The sequence below is a fragment of the Drosophila bipectinata genome, chromosome 2R (assembly GCF_030179905.1).
Source record: "Drosophila bipectinata strain 14024-0381.07 chromosome 2R, DbipHiC1v2, whole genome shotgun sequence".
In the NCBI taxonomy this organism is placed as follows: Eukaryota; Metazoa; Arthropoda; class Insecta; order Diptera; family Drosophilidae; genus Drosophila; species Drosophila bipectinata.
Genome location: NC_091737.1, coordinates 16627935 through 16644231, shown reverse-complemented (window position 1 = coordinate 16644231; position 16297 = coordinate 16627935). Strand labels below are relative to the sequence as shown.

General features: G+C 44.0%; 1 protein-coding gene across 1 annotated transcript; it reads right to left on the bottom strand.

Moving 5' to 3' along the window:
- Positions 1 to 38: 38 nt before the first annotated feature.
- On the bottom strand, positions 39 to 3749 carry Usp20-33 (Ubiquitin specific protease 20/33). Its single transcript, XM_017238801.3, has 5 exons — positions 3587 to 3749; positions 3055 to 3433; positions 2230 to 3001; positions 784 to 2174; positions 39 to 717 (listed from the first exon to the last, which is right to left on the bottom strand). Exons 1-5 carry the CDS (start codon positions 3650 to 3652, stop codon positions 407 to 409), a joined length of 2919 nt encoding a protein of 972 aa, XP_017094290.2. The 5' UTR covers positions 3653 to 3749; the 3' UTR covers positions 39 to 406.
- Positions 3750 to 16297: the final 12548 nt, after the last annotated feature.

Below are 16297 nucleotides of genomic sequence, written 5' to 3'. Positions count from 1 at the left end.
ATTGGTACACCGCGGATTTAAATGAATCCAACACTTGCTTCGATATATACAAAAATCTCTCCGTAGCCCCGCTTGGGGGCTTGGGAGGCCAACGTTTTGCCACTCATTGTCATAACATGTAACTGGTAAGGCGCCCGAAAGCGGATAGCAATACGATTAATTTATAAATACAGTTTTTTACATAATTTTTATAGCCTCCACCCCAACAAAACACTGAGGTATACTAAAAAAAAAACTATTAACGCTTTCGGTTACGCCTAAACTTAGTTTTTGGCCTGCGTTTTGGCGGCGGCGGCGGCTGTGGCTTCAGTTTCGTCTGCGGCACCGTTTCCTCCGATTCCGGCAACGGTTGCGGTAGCGGTTGCAGTTCCGACGGCGAATCCCCAAGCTCCGCCGATGCCGTCAATCAAATATCAGTCTCGTCACTCGGCCCATTGGCCTCTCGCAGGGTCACAAACTTTTGCAGCGTGACGTTCTCCTTGTTGTTGGTATTACTGCTGCTGCTACTGCCACTTCGGGAACTGTTGCCACGCCGTTTCCCCTTGTCGCGCACCTTGTTTTCGTGAACACCGTTCACCTGGAAATTGTCGCTTTGGAATGATATAGAAATGGGTAGGCTGTAATCGTTCTGAAATGCAACAGTTCGGTCCCTCTCCTTGCCCTTCTCCGCATGTTCTGACGCTGGCACGTCGGCATTGGTGTTGGCATTGTAGTTTCCTGGAATCCAATGATAAATATATACCGCTTAACAAAAATGTTCAATAATAGCTCATAAAAACTAACCTTTGGCTCCAAACATCTCGGCGTGCTGCTTGCGATTCCGCTTGCCCCGCTTTCGCATGTTCAAGCGCAGGGCGGTTACCTTCATCTTCGATCGGCCGCGCTTGGAGTTGGGACTGGCGGTACGGAGTTCTGACTCCGCATCCATGGACTTGCGCTTAGCCGTCGGACTGGGGCTGCGACTTAAGCTTGGACTTGGGGTGGAGCGGCAACCGAAATTGCTTTCGGTATCGGAATGATTGTGCTGATAGGCGGTGGTAGAAACGTCCTCTTCATCGTTCTCAATTTCATCCTCATGAGCGTCATCATCATCGTCGCACTCATCGTCCTGATCAATGATCTCGATCTCCTCGGCATCGTCGTCGTCCGAAATGGCTTGCCGCAACATTATTTCGGGGCCACCTCCGTAAATGCTATGCAGGAATCGCCAGAGTCTGGCATTGAGTTGGGCGTAATCGGAGCCCAGACGCACACAACTAACAGTGGCGCTCCCATTCAGGGCACTGTTCTCAGAAGGTGCAGCTATGCCCTCGTTGTTGATCGGTCCCGGCTCCTTGTGGGTTTTTCCGCGTGAGAACTGCTGCCAGGATCGCAGCCAGGGCATCGCAATGGCATAAATGGCCGTCGAATCGAACTCGTTCTGAAGCCCATTGTACTTGGTAAACTCGTTTAGCTCGTACTGCTGGCGTCGGGCTAGCGTTTCTGCCGCTCGCTTGCAGATCTCGCACTCGAAAATTATGTTTACTGCCGGTCCACCGCCAAAGGTACGATACAAATAGTCCCACAGCGGTTGTGAAATAGGCACCGCAATTTGGCTGATAATGGCCGCCTTGGAATGGAGAATACCGCCATGCGGGCAGAGCATGTCCTGGTTATTGATCGGACCCGGCTCTGCGAATGTCGCCAATCGGGAAAGCCACTCCCGCGTGACATAAAACTGAATGTCCGATTCACAAAGCGGATGCGAAGTGGACAAGTTCATGGCCTGTTCCCGTATGATCTTCATCTGGGGATTGTGCTTCTGGTAGAAAAGTACATATGCCTGGCAGGTAGCAACAGTTTCGGCGGACACTTCCGTCACGAACTGGTCGTCGAATTCGTACCACCGACCGTTCAGAACATTGCGAGCATAGCAGGTGTAATGGCCGCCACCCACAGTACCGTGATGACAGATCACTGAGGATAAATTGTAGAAGGGCACCTGGCTCTTGCAATCTTTGTGGATATACGGACGCATGTCGAAGCCCTCCAATGGAAAATAGACGTCGGATGAAATCTTGGAACTGTAGGAAAGGTCATGACGAAAACGCTTTAGGTGGATGCACAAGACTTCGGGCAATGTGAGGACCCGGGAATACTTGATGCCGGTACGTAATTTGTTGCAACGCTCGCAGCTGAAAAATTTGTTGTTATTATCTAACCTTTTTGTAAAAGTTTAAAGTTACTCACCTATACATATTATCGCCTTTTAATTCGTCCGCACTAAAGAAGCTGGCCATACAATCGTAAAGCGTTACAGAAGGTCCATAGATCCAGGAACGCAGTACGCTCCACATCCACGCCAGCCATCCCTCGCTGCTTCTGGCTGACGTTTCGGCGGCATTCAGGCTCTGAACACTCAGGCTGTGCGTCTGGTGCAAAACGTTTAGAAAGTCGCGGTTGGGAATGGGTAGAGACAGGTCCTGGAATGTTTCCTCCCGTGTGGAGACACGATCGCAGGTCAAGCACTGTACCGAGGAAAGGAGCTTCCCATCGAAAACATCGCTAATTATGGAGCGAGCCGATTCCACAGGCTTCTGGTCTGATGACGCCGATGTGTTCTGCTGCTGCTGCGTTTGTACCTGTGGCAGGTGCACCTGATGAGCATCTGGCAAGACGCCGTTGGAGCTGTTTGTTCGACAGGGCGTCACAAAGTACTCGGTCTTAAGAAGCACCTCTCCGGATCGGTCTGACATGCTGCTCTCGCACGTGTCGTACTCGCTCTCGGACGCAGGAGTATGCGAGGCTCCAGCTGCCTCCTCTTCATTGTCTTCGTCGGCATCATTTGGTTTCTGTGGCTGATTGTGAGGTTGTGGTAATAGGGAGACCTGTTCGGTAAGCTCCTCATGTAGTTGGTCCATGAAGCAACGCAAGAATTCCTGTGTATCGTGTTGCTGATAGCCCCTAAACATAGGATGGACTGACCTGATGCCGTACAGAATGCCGCGAGGAGTAATGAATTCTACAAAACAACATAATTTGCATAAAGAAAACCTTTAGACCGTACTACAGTACCTTTACGATCTTCTATATCCTGCCAGATGTCCTGCATTAGGCGGCGATAGCTCTTCGCTAGTCCGGCGGGCTTACAGCGTCGGGCGCTCTGGTCAGCTATGTATTCCACCAGCTCACTGCAGTTAATAAAAAAATGCGTCATGGGAGGCAGATTGCTCAGAGCCTGTAGCGCCGAGTTCATATAACAAGTGTTGGCAATGTTCTGTAGACCCACAAGCCCGGTCCCAGAGCCAAGAGAATCGTCCCCACATCCATCGCTGCCACTGCTGCTTCCGTCTTCCTTTCTGGCGAGCGAGTTGAGTGATCCGCTAAAGAGTTGATCGTGGCATCGGCTGTTCCTGCGGCTGGGCTCCTGCGACATTGCATGACCGTTGGCCATCTGTTGGGGTAAGTGCGTTCGAATTAGAAACAAAGTGAAACAAAATCGAAAGTCATGTAATAGAGTCCAACTGTGATTGGCCAAAACAATGCCAACGAGGGGGACTCGTCTCTGCTCCACCCCTCTTTATCCATGACCCACTCAAGCGCTCACCTTGTGGCCTTTATCGTTGTGCTCTACATTGGGACTATTTTGCAGTGGGTTGGGACTCAAACTCATTATATCTTTCAAGCTCTGGGATTTCTATTATTTTATAATTTAATTGAGAATTTTGATTGGAAACAGGGACGAGAGCAGTGTGACCGCTGTGGGCTGTAAAAAAAACTCTTAAAAAGCGAGAAAATATACTAGATTGTCAATGTAATGTTTACTTACTATAAATTACCTCGAACTCTTTTATTATTAAAATATATAAAAACAGAAAGAAATATTAACACGCAATATACACATTTATTCACATTTATATTTATTTAATTAAAGATTCTATTTTTTTTTTAAAACTTAACGAGTTTGTATAGCGCCAAGGCTATCCGTCAGTATGGCTATCTTCGGAAAGCAGTTGGAAATTGCAAAATCAATGGCTTTTTCCAAGGCTAAAAGTTCAGCGGTCATAGACGACAGCTTTTTGTTAGTAAAGAAACTATCAACAGTATTTGACTTTGAATGAACAAATGCATAACCTGTAAAATTTTCCGAGACTGAACCGTCCGTGTAAAAAATGTCCATGTGTATTAAAAGAATTCAATTTTTTGTTCAACAAAGTAAAAACAATGACTTCATTAGCTTGCTTTTTGTTAACGCAGGTACCTTTAAAAAAATATGTCCGTCAAATTAGCGTCGCTCAGTTAGCGTCGAAGTGGAACGGTGGAATTGGAACACAGCAACGAATATTTTGTTTTTCAATTATTTCCGTATTTAGCCACTAAATTTAATCAAATAAACACTAGAATTATTAAGAATTGAATAAACTATTGTTTTTTCTTACTTTGAGCGGGTTCTTCACTCTTTAAGTAGCTCAAAAATGGGGTTAAAAAATTGCCCCTACACTGTATTGAGCATTATCTTAGAAATAAGAGGATGCGCCAATAAGCGCGATACACCAGCTTATAGCCCATTCTTTTGAGAATATGCCCTGAAAATTTCATTAAAATCGTTTCCTACGTTTTGGAGCAAATCGACTAAAAGTGGACCAACCCGGCTAACAGCCCATACAAAAATGACCCCAAAAAATTGTTTTTAAAATTGTGAAGCTCCAAGAGGATGCGCCAATATGCACGGTAGTGGAGTCGATGTAGGACCTTTTCAAGTATGTATGGACCAAAAATCATACAAATCGTTCCCACAGATTTTGAGAAAATCGAATTACAGTTTCCCATATAATTTGAACTAATAAGAGGAGCGCCAACCAGTGAACCGGAACCAGTCCGCAAAAAGTTCATTGAACTAGTTTAAAAATACTATATGGCTCTGTTAGACTTATTAAGTCCTTCACAGAGGATGCGCCATTATGCACGGTATACCACGAGAAAGCTAATTTTTAGCCCGTTCGAATGGTACCAGTGCCATTAAAATCCTTCCCACGGATTTTTAGAAATCAAGTCCCGAAATTTTCGGGACCTGGTTTGCCAATACTGGCCATTATCATTTTTCCGTGTTTGCACGCTGCACAACACGGCAGCCGCCATTATGTATGTTTGCCTTTTTTTAAAGAGGATGCGCCATTATGCACGGTATACCACGAGAAAGCTAATTTTTAGCCCGTTCGAATGGAACCAGTGCCATTACAATCCTTCCCACAGATTTTTAGAAATCAAGTCCCAAAGTTTTCGGGACCTGATTCGCCAATACTGGCCATTATCATTTTCCCGGGTTTTGACGCTGCCCAACACTTATGGCGCCATTAAAAAAAGAGCTCATGTACGTACATACATGCATACATATATAGAAAACATATGGCATAGAAACTACTATATGTATGTATGCTGCCATATGTGCAGCGTGCAAACACGGAAAAATGATAATGGCCAGTATTGGCAAACCAGGTCCCGAAAATTTCGGGACTTGATTTCTAAAAATCTGTGGGAAGGATTTTAATGGCACTGGTACCATTCGAACGGGCTAAAAATTAGCTTTCTCGTGGTATACCGTGCATAATGGCGCATCCTCTGTGAAGGACTTAATAAGTCTAACAGAGCCATATAGTATTTTTAAACTAGTTCAATGAACTTTTTGCGGACTGGTTCCGGTTCACTGGTTGGCGCTCCTCTTATTAGTTCAAATTATATGGGAAACTGTAATTCGATTTTCTCAAAATCTGTGGGAACGATTTGTATGATTTTTGGTCCATACATACTTGAAAAGGTCCTACATCGACTCCACTACCGTGCATATTGGCGCATCCTCTTGGAGCTTCACAATTTTAAAAACAATTTTTTGGGGTCATTTTTGTATGGGCTGTTAGCCGGGTTGGTCCACTTTTAGTCGATTTGCTCCAAAACGTAGGGAACGATTTTAATGAAATTTTCAGGGCATATTCTCAAAAGAATGGGCTTTAAGCTGGTGTATCGCGCTTATTGGCGCATCCTCTTATTTCTAAGATAATGCTCAATACAGTGTAGGGGCAATTTTTCAACCCCATTTTTAAGCTACTTAAAGAGTGAAGAACCCGCTCAAAGTAAGAAAAAACAATAGTTTATTCAATTTTTAACAATTCTAGTGTTTATTTGATTAAATTTAGTGGCTAAATACGGAAATAATTGGAAAACAAAATATTCGTTGCTGTGTTCCAATTCCACCGTTCCACTTCGACGCTAACTGAGCGACGCTAATTTGACGTACATGGTTTTAGTGATGTACGTCAAATTAGCGTCGCTCAGTTAGCGTCGAAGTGGAACGGTGGAATTGGAACACAGCAACGAATATTTTGTTTTTCAATTATTTCCGTATTTAGCCACTAAATTTAATCAAATAAACACTAGAATTGTTAAGAATTGAATAAACTATTGTTTTTTCTTACTTTGAGCGGGTTCTTCACTCTTTAAGTAGCTTAAAAATGGGGTTGAAAAATTGCCCCTACACTGTATTGAGCATTATCTCAGAAATAAGAGGATGCGCCAATAAGCGCGATACACCAGCTTATAGCCCGTTCTTTTGAGAATATGCCCTGAAAATTTCAATAAAATCGTTCCCTACGTTTTGGAGCAAATCGACTAAAAGTGGACCAACCCGGCTAACAGCCCATACAAAAATGACCCCAAAAAATTGTTTTTAAAATTGTGAAGCTCCAAGAGGATGCGCCAATATGCACGGTAGTGGAGTCGATGTAGGACCTTTTCAAGTATATATGGACCAAAAATCATACAAATCGTTCCCACAGATTTTGAGAAAATCGAATTACAGTTTCCCATATAATTTGAACTAATAAGAGGAGCGCCAACCAGTGAACCGGAACCAGTCCGCAAAAAGTTCATTGAACTAGTTTAAAAATACTATATGGCTCTGTTAGACTTATTAAGTCCTTCACAGAGGATGCGCCATTATGCACGGTATACCGTTGAAAAGCTTATTTTATACAGAACATTATAAGACAACTTTTATTTAAATCGCTCCCACAGATTTAAAGAAATCAAGTCCCGAAAATTTCAGACCCTGATTCACCAACACTGGCCATTAACAGCATCACATATTTCTGCGCTGCCTAACACGGCGCTAGCCGTTATGGAATTTGAATGCCCCCCTAGCTTTTTTTAAAGAGGATGCGCCATTATGCACGGTATACCACGAGAAAGCTAATTTTTAGCCCATTCGAATGGTACCAGTGCCATTAAAATCCTTCCCACAGATTTTTAGAAATCAAGTCCCGAAATTTTCGGGACCTGGTTTGCCAATACTGGCCATTATCATTTTTCCGTGTTTGCACGCTGCACAACACGGCAGCCGCCATTATCTATGTTTGCCTTTTTTTAAAGAGGATGCGCCATTATGCACGGTATACCACGAGAAAGCTAATTTTTAGCCCGTTCGAATGGTACCAGTGCCATTAAAATCCTTCCCACAGATTTTTAGAAATCAAGTCCCGAAATTTTCGGGACCTGGTTTGCCAATACTGGCCATTATCATTTTTCCGTGTTTGCACGCTGCACAACACGGCAGCCGCCATTATGTATGTTTGCCTTTTTTTAAAGAGGATGCGCCATTATGCACGGTATACCACGAGAAAGCTAATTTTTAGCCCGTTCGAATGGTACCAGTGCCATTAAAATCCTTCCCACAGATTTTTAGAAATCAAGTCCCGAAATTTTCGGGACCTGGTTTGCCAATACTGGCCATTATCATTTTCCCGGGTTTGCACGCTGCACAACACGGCAGCCGCCATTATGTATGTTTGCCTTTTTTTAAAGAGGATGCGCCATTATGCACGGTATACCACGAGAAAGCTAATTTTTAGCCCGTTCGAATGGTACCAGTGCCATTAAAATCCTTCCCACAGATTTTTAGAAATCAAGTCCCGAAATTTTCGGGACCTGGTTTGCCAATACTGGCCATTATCATTTTCCCGGGTTTGCACGCTGCACAACACGGCAGCCGCCATTATGTATGTTTGCCTTTTTTTAAAGAGGATGCGCCATTATGCACGGTATACCACGAGAAAGCTAATTTTTAGCCCGTTCGAATGGTACCAGTGCCATTAAAATTCTTCCCACAGATTTTTAGAAATCAAGTCCCGAAATTTTCGGGACCTGGTTTGCCAATACTGGCCATTATCATTTTTCCGTGTTTGCACGCTGCACAACACGGCAGCCGCCATTATGTATGTTTGCCTTTTTTTAAAGAGGATGCGCCATTATGCACGGTATACCACGAGAAAGCTAATTTTTAGCCCGTTCGAATGGTACCAGTGCCATTAAAATCCTTCCCACAGATTTTTAGAAATCAAGTCCCGAAATTTTCGGGACCTGGTTTGCCAATACTGGCCATTATCATTTTCCCGGGTTTGCACGCTGCACAACACGGCAGCCGCCATTATGTATGTTTGCCTTTTTTTAAAGAGGATGCGCCATTATGCACGGTATACCACGAGAAAGCTAATTTTTAGCCCGTTCGAATGGTACCAGTGCCATTAAAATCCTTCCCACAGATTTTTAGAAATCAAGTCCCGAAATTTTCGGGACCTGGTTTGCCAATACTGGCCATTATCATTTTCCCGGGTTTGCACGCTGCACAACACGGCAGCCGCCATTATGTATGTTTGCCTTTTTTTAAAGAGGATGCGCCATTATGCACGGTATACCACGAGAAAGCTAATTTTTAGCCCGTTCGAATGGTACCAGTGCCATTAAAATTCTTCCCACAGATTTTTAGAAATCAAGTCCCGAAATTTTCGGGACCTGGTTTGCCAATACTGGCCATTATCATTTTTCCGTGTTTGCACGCTGCACAACACGGCAGCCGCCATTATGTATGTTTGCCTTTTTTTAAAGAGGATGCGCCATTATGCACGGTATACCACGAGAAAGCTAATTTTTAGCCCGTTCGAATGGTACCAGTGCCATTAAAATTCTTCCCACAGATTTTTAGAAATCAAGTCCCGAAATTTTCGGGACCTGGTTTGCCAATACTGGCCATTATCATTTTTCCGTGTTTGCACGCTGCACAACACGGCAGCCGCCATTATGTATGTTTGCCTTTTTTTAAAGAGGATGCGCCATTATGCACGGTATACCACGAGAAAGCTAATTTTTAGCCCGTTCGAATGGTATCAGTGCCATTAAAATCCTTCCCACAGATTTTTAGAAATCAAGTCCCGAAATTTTCGGGACCTGGTTTGCCAATACTGGCCATTATCATTTTCCCGGGTTTGCACGCTGCACAACACGGCAGCCGCCATTATGTATGTTTGCCTTTTTTTAAAGAGGATGCGCCATTATGCACGGTATACCACGAGAAAGCTAATTTTTAGCCCGTTCGAATGGTACCAGTGCCATTAATATCCTTCCCACAGATTTTTAGAAATCAAGTCCCAAAGTTTTCGGGACCTGGTTTGCCAATACTGGCCATTATCATTTTCCCGGGTTTGCACGCTGCACAACACGGCAGCCGCCATTATGTATGTTTGCCTTTTTTTAAAGAGGATGCGCCATTATGCACGGTATACCACGAGAAAGCTAATTTTTAGCCCGTTCGAATGGTACCAGTGCCATTAAAATCCTTCCCACAGATTTTTAGAAATCAAGTCCCGAAATTTTCGGGACCTGGTTTGCCAATACTGGCCATTATCATTTTTCCGTGTTTGCACGCTGCACAACACGGCAGCCGCCATTATGTATGTTTGCCTTTTTTTAAAGAGGATGCGCCATTATGCACGGTATACCACGAGAAAGCTAATTTTTAGCCCGTTCGAATGGTATCAGTGCCATTAAAATCCTTCCCACAGATTTTTAGAAATCAAGTCCCGAAATTTTCGGGACCTGGTTTGCCAATACTGGCCATTATCATTTTCCCGGGTTTGCACGCTGCACAACACGGCAGCCGCCATTATGTATGTTTGCCTTTTTTTAAAGAGGATGCGCCATTATGCACGGTATACCACGAGAAAGCTAATTTTTAGCCCGTTCGAATGGTACCAGTGCCATTAATATCCTTCCCACAGATTTTTAGAAATCAAGTCCCAAAGTTTTCGGGACCTGGTTTGCCAATACTGGCCATTATCATTTTCCCGGGTTTGCACGCTGCACAACACGGCAGCCGCCATTATGTATGTTTGCCTTTTTTTAAAGAGGATGCGCCATTATGCACGGTATACCACGAGAAAGCTAATTTTTAGCCCGTTCGAATGGTACCAGTGCCATTAAAATCCTTCCCACAGATTTTTAGAAATCAAGTCCCGAAATTTTCGGGACCTGGTTTGCCAATACTGGCCATTATCATTTTTCCGTGTTTGCACGCTGCACAACACGGCAGCCGCCATTATGTATGTTTGCCTTTTTTTAAAGAGGATGCGCCATTATGCACGGTATACCACGAGAAAGCTAATTTTTAGCCCGTTCGAATGGTACCAGTGCCATTAAAATCCTTCCCACAGATTTTTAGAAATCAAGTCCCGAAATTTTCGGGACCTGGTTTGCCAATACTGGCCATTATCATTTTTCCGTGTTTGCACGCTGCACAACACGGCAGCCGCCATTATGTATGTTTGCCTTTTTTTAAAGAGGATGCGCCATTATGCACGGTATACCACGAGAAAGCTAATTTTTAGCCCGTTCGAATGGTACCAGTGCCATTAATATCCTTCCCACAGATTTTTAGAAATCAAGTCCCAAAGTTTTCGGGACCTGGTTTGCCAATACTGGCCATTATCATTTTCCCGGGTTTGCACGCTGCACAACACGGCAGCCGCCATTATGTATGTTTGCCTTTTTTTAAAGAGGATGCGCCATTATGCACGGTATACCACGAGAAAGCTAATTTTTAGCCCGTTCGAATGGTACCAGTGCCATTAATATCCTTCCCACAGATTTTTAGAAATCAAGTCCCAAAGTTTTCGGGACCTGGTTTGCCAATACTGGCCATTATCATTTTCCCGGGTTTGCACGCTGCACAACACGGCAGCCGCCATTATGTATGTTTGCCTTTTTTTAAAGAGGATGCGCCATTATGCACGGTATACCACGAGAAAGCTAATTTTTAGCCCGTTCGAATGGTACCAGTGCCATTAAAATCCTTCCCACAGATTTTTAGAAATCAAGTCCCGAAATTTTCGGGACCTGGTTTGCCAATACTGGCCATTATCATTTTTCCGTGTTTGCACGCTGCACAACACGGCAGCCGCCATTATGTATGTTTGCCTTTTTTTAAAGAGGATGCGCCATTATGCACGGTATACCACGAGAAAGCTAATTTTTAGCCCGTTCGAATGGTACCAGTGCCATTAAAATCCTTCCCACAGATTTTTAGAAATCAAGTCCCGAAATTTTCGGGACCTGGTTTGCCAATACTGGCCATTATCATTTTCCCGGGTTTGCACGCTGCACAACACGGCAGCCGCCATTATGTATGTTTGCCTTTTTTTAAAGAGGATGCGCCATTATGCACGGTATACCACGAGAAAGCTAATTTTTAGCCCGTTCGAATGGTACCAGTGCCATTAAAATTCTTCCCACAGATTTTTAGAAATCAAGTCCCGAAATTTTCGGGACCTGGTTTGCCAATACTGGCCATTATCATTTTTCCGTGTTTGCACGCTGCACAACACGGCAGCCGCCATTATGTATGTTTGCCTTTTTTTAAAGAGGATGCGCCATTATGCACGGTATACCACGAGAAAGCTAATTTTTAGCCCGTTCGAATGGTACCAGTGCCATTAAAATCCTTCCCACAGATTTTTAGAAATCAAGTCCCGAAATTTTCGGGACCTGGTTTGCCAATACTGGCCATTATCATTTTCCCGGGTTTGCACGCTGCACAACACGGCAGCCGCCATTATGTATGTTTGCCTTTTTTTAAAGAGGATGCGCCATTATGCACGGTATACCACGAGAAAGCTAATTTTTAGCCCGTTCGAATGGTACCAGTGCCATTAAAATCCTTCCCACAGATTTTTAGAAATCAAGTCCCGAAATTTTCGGGACCTGGTTTGCCAATACTGGCCATTATCATTTTCCCGGGTTTGCACGCTGCACAACACGGCAGCCGCCATTATGTATGTTTGCCTTTTTTTAAAGAGGATGCGCCATTATGCACGGTATACCACGAGAAAGCTAATTTTTAGCCCGTTCGAATGGTACCAGTGCCATTAAAATTCTTCCCACAGATTTTTAGAAATCAAGTCCCGAAATTTTCGGGACCTGGTTTGCCAATACTGGCCATTATCATTTTTCCGTGTTTGCACGCTGCACAACACGGCAGCCGCCATTATGTATGTTTGCCTTTTTTTAAAGAGGATGCGCCATTATGCACGGTATACCACGAGAAAGCTAATTTTTAGCCCGTTCGAATGGTACCAGTGCCATTAAAATCCTTCCCACAGATTTTTAGAAATCAAGTCCCAAAGTTTTCGGGACCTGGTTTGCCAATACTGGCCATACTCATATTTCCGTGTTTGCACGCTGCACAACACGGCAGCCGCCATTATGTATGTTTGCCTTTTTTAAAGAGGATGCGCCATTATGCACGGTATACCACGAGAAAGCTAATTTTTAGCCCGTTCGAATGGTATCAGTGCCATTAAAATCCTTCCCACAGATTTTTAGAAATCAAGTCCCGAAATTTTCGGGACCTGGTTTGCCAATACTGGCCATTATCATTTTCCCGGGTTTGCACGCTGCACAACACGGCAGCCGCCATTATGTATGTTTGCCTTTTTTTAAAGAGGATGCGCCATTATGCACGGTATACCACGAGAAAGCTAATTTTTAGCCCGTTCGAATGGTACCAGTGCCATTAATATCCTTCCCACAGATTTTTAGAAATCAAGTCCCAAAGTTTTCGGGACCTGGTTTGCCAATACTGGCCATTATCATTTTCCCGGGTTTGCACGCTGCACAACACGGCAGCCGCCATTATGTATGTTTGCCTTTTTTTAAAGAGGATGCGCCATTATGCACGGTATACCACGAGAAAGCTAATTTTTAGCCCGTTCGAATGGTACCAGTGCCATTAAAATCCTTCCCACAGATTTTTAGAAATCAAGTCCCGAAATTTTCGGGACCTGGTTTGCCAATACTGGCCATTATCATTTTTCCGTGTTTGCACGCTGCACAACACGGCAGCCGCCATTATGTATGTTTGCCTTTTTTTAAAGAGGATGCGCCATTATGCACGGTATACCACGAGAAAGCTAATTTTTAGCCCGTTCGAATGGTATCAGTGCCATTAAAATCCTTCCCACAGATTTTTAGAAATCAAGTCCCGAAATTTTCGGGACCTGGTTTGCCAATACTGGCCATTATCATTTTCCCGGGTTTGCACGCTGCACAACACGGCAGCCGCCATTATGTATGTTTGCCTTTTTTTAAAGAGGATGCGCCATTATGCACGGTATACCACGAGAAAGCTAATTTTTAGCCCGTTCGAATGGTACCAGTGCCATTAATATCCTTCCCACAGATTTTTAGAAATCAAGTCCCAAAGTTTTCGGGACCTGGTTTGCCAATACTGGCCATTATCATTTTCCCGGGTTTGCACGCTGCACAACACGGCAGCCGCCATTATGTATGTTTGCCTTTTTTTAAAGAGGATGCGCCATTATGCACGGTATACCACGAGAAAGCTAATTTTTAGCCCGTTCGAATGGTACCAGTGCCATTAAAATCCTTCCCACAGATTTTTAGAAATCAAGTCCCGAAATTTTCGGGACCTGGTTTGCCAATACTGGCCATTATCATTTTTCCGTGTTTGCACGCTGCACAACACGGCAGCCGCCATTATGTATGTTTGCCTTTTTTTAAAGAGGATGCGCCATTATGCACGGTATACCACGAGAAAGCTAATTTTTAGCCCGTTCGAATGGTACCAGTGCCATTAAAATCCTTCCCACAGATTTTTAGAAATCAAGTCCCGAAATTTTCGGGACCTGGTTTGCCAATACTGGCCATTATCATTTTTCCGTGTTTGCACGCTGCACAACACGGCAGCCGCCATTATGTATGTTTGCCTTTTTTTAAAGAGGATGCGCCATTATGCACGGTATACCACGAGAAAGCTAATTTTTAGCCCGTTCGAATGGTACCAGTGCCATTAATATCCTTCCCACAGATTTTTAGAAATCAAGTCCCAAAGTTTTCGGGACCTGGTTTGCCAATACTGGCCATTATCATTTTCCCGGGTTTGCACGCTGCACAACACGGCAGCCGCCATTATGTATGTTTGCCTTTTTTTAAAGAGGATGCGCCATTATGCACGGTATACCACGAGAAAGCTAATTTTTAGCCCGTTCGAATGGTACCAGTGCCATTAATATCCTTCCCACAGATTTTTAGAAATCAAGTCCCAAAGTTTTCGGGACCTGGTTTGCCAATACTGGCCATTATCATTTTCCCGGGTTTGCACGCTGCACAACACGGCAGCCGCCATTATGTATGTTTGCCTTTTTTTAAAGAGGATGCGCCATTATGCACGGTATACCACGAGAAAGCTAATTTTTAGCCCGTTCGAATGGTACCAGTGCCATTAAAATCCTTCCCACAGATTTTTAGAAATCAAGTCCCGAAATTTTCGGGACCTGGTTTGCCAATACTGGCCATTATCATTTTTCCGTGTTTGCACGCTGCACAACACGGCAGCCGCCATTATGTATGTTTGCCTTTTTTTAAAGAGGATGCGCCATTATGCACGGTATACCACGAGAAAGCTAATTTTTAGCCCGTTCGAATGGTACCAGTGCCATTAAAATCCTTCCCACAGATTTTTAGAAATCAAGTCCCGAAATTTTCGGGACCTGGTTTGCCAATACTGGCCATTATCATTTTCCCGGGTTTGCACGCTGCACAACACGGCAGCCGCCATTATGTATGTTTGCCTTTTTTTAAAGAGGATGCGCCATTATGCACGGTATACCACGAGAAAGCTAATTTTTAGCCCGTTCGAATGGTACCAGTGCCATTAAAATCCTTCCCACAGATTTTTAGAAATCAAGTCCCGAAATTTTCGGGACCTGGTTTGCCAATACTGGCCATTATCATTTTCCCGGGTTTGCACGCTGCACAACACGGCAGCCGCCATTATGTATGTTTGCCTTTTTTTAAAGAGGATGCGCCATTATGCACGGTATACCACGAGAAAGCTAATTTTTAGCCCGTTCGAATGGTACCAGTGCCATTAAAATCCTTCCCACAGATTTTTAGAAATCAAGTCCCGAAATTTTCGGGACCTGGTTTGCCAATACTGGCCATTATCATTTTTCCGTGTTTGCACGCTGCACAACACGGCAGCCGCCATTATGTATGTTTGCCTTTTTTTAAAGAGGATGCGCCATTATGCACGGTATACCACGAGAAAGCTAATTTTTAGCCCGTTCGAATGGTACCAGTGCCATTAAAATTCTTCCCACAGATTTTTAGAAATCAAGTCCCGAAAATTTCGGAACTTGATTTCTAAAAATCTGTGGGAAGGATATTAATGGCACTGGTACCATTCGAACGGGCTAAAAATTAGCTTTCTCGTGGTATACCGTGCATAATGGCGCATCCTCTTTAAAAAAAGGCAAACATACATAATGGCGGCTGCCGTGTTGTGCAGCGTGCAAACCCGGGAAAATGATAATGGCCAGTATTGGCAAACCAGGTCCCGAAAATTTCGGGACTTGATTTCTAAAAATCTGTGGGAAGGATTTTAATGGCACTGGTACCATTCGAACGGGCTAAAAATTAGCTTTCTCGTGGTATACCGTGCATAATGGCGCATCCTCTTTAAAAAAAGGCAAACATACATAATGGCGGCTGCCGTGTTGTGCAGCGTGCAAACCCGGGAAAATGATAATGGCCAGTATTGGCAAACCAGGTCCCGAAAATTTCGGGACTTGATTTCTAAAAATCTGTGGGAAGAATTTTAATGGCACTGGTACCATTCGAACGGGCTAAAAATTAGCTTTCTCGTGGTATACCGTGCATAATGGCGCATCCTCTTTAAAAAAAGGCAAACATAGATAATGGCGGCTGCCGTGTTGTGCAGCGTGCAAACACGGAAAAATGATAATGGCCAGTATTGGCAAACCAGGTCCCGAAAATTTCGGGACTTGATTTCTAAAAATCTGTGGGAAGGATTTTAATGGCACTGGTACCATTCGAATGGGCTAAAAATTAGCTTTCTCGTGGTATACCGTGCATAATGGCGCATCCTCTTTAAAAAAAGCTAGCGGGGCATTCAAAT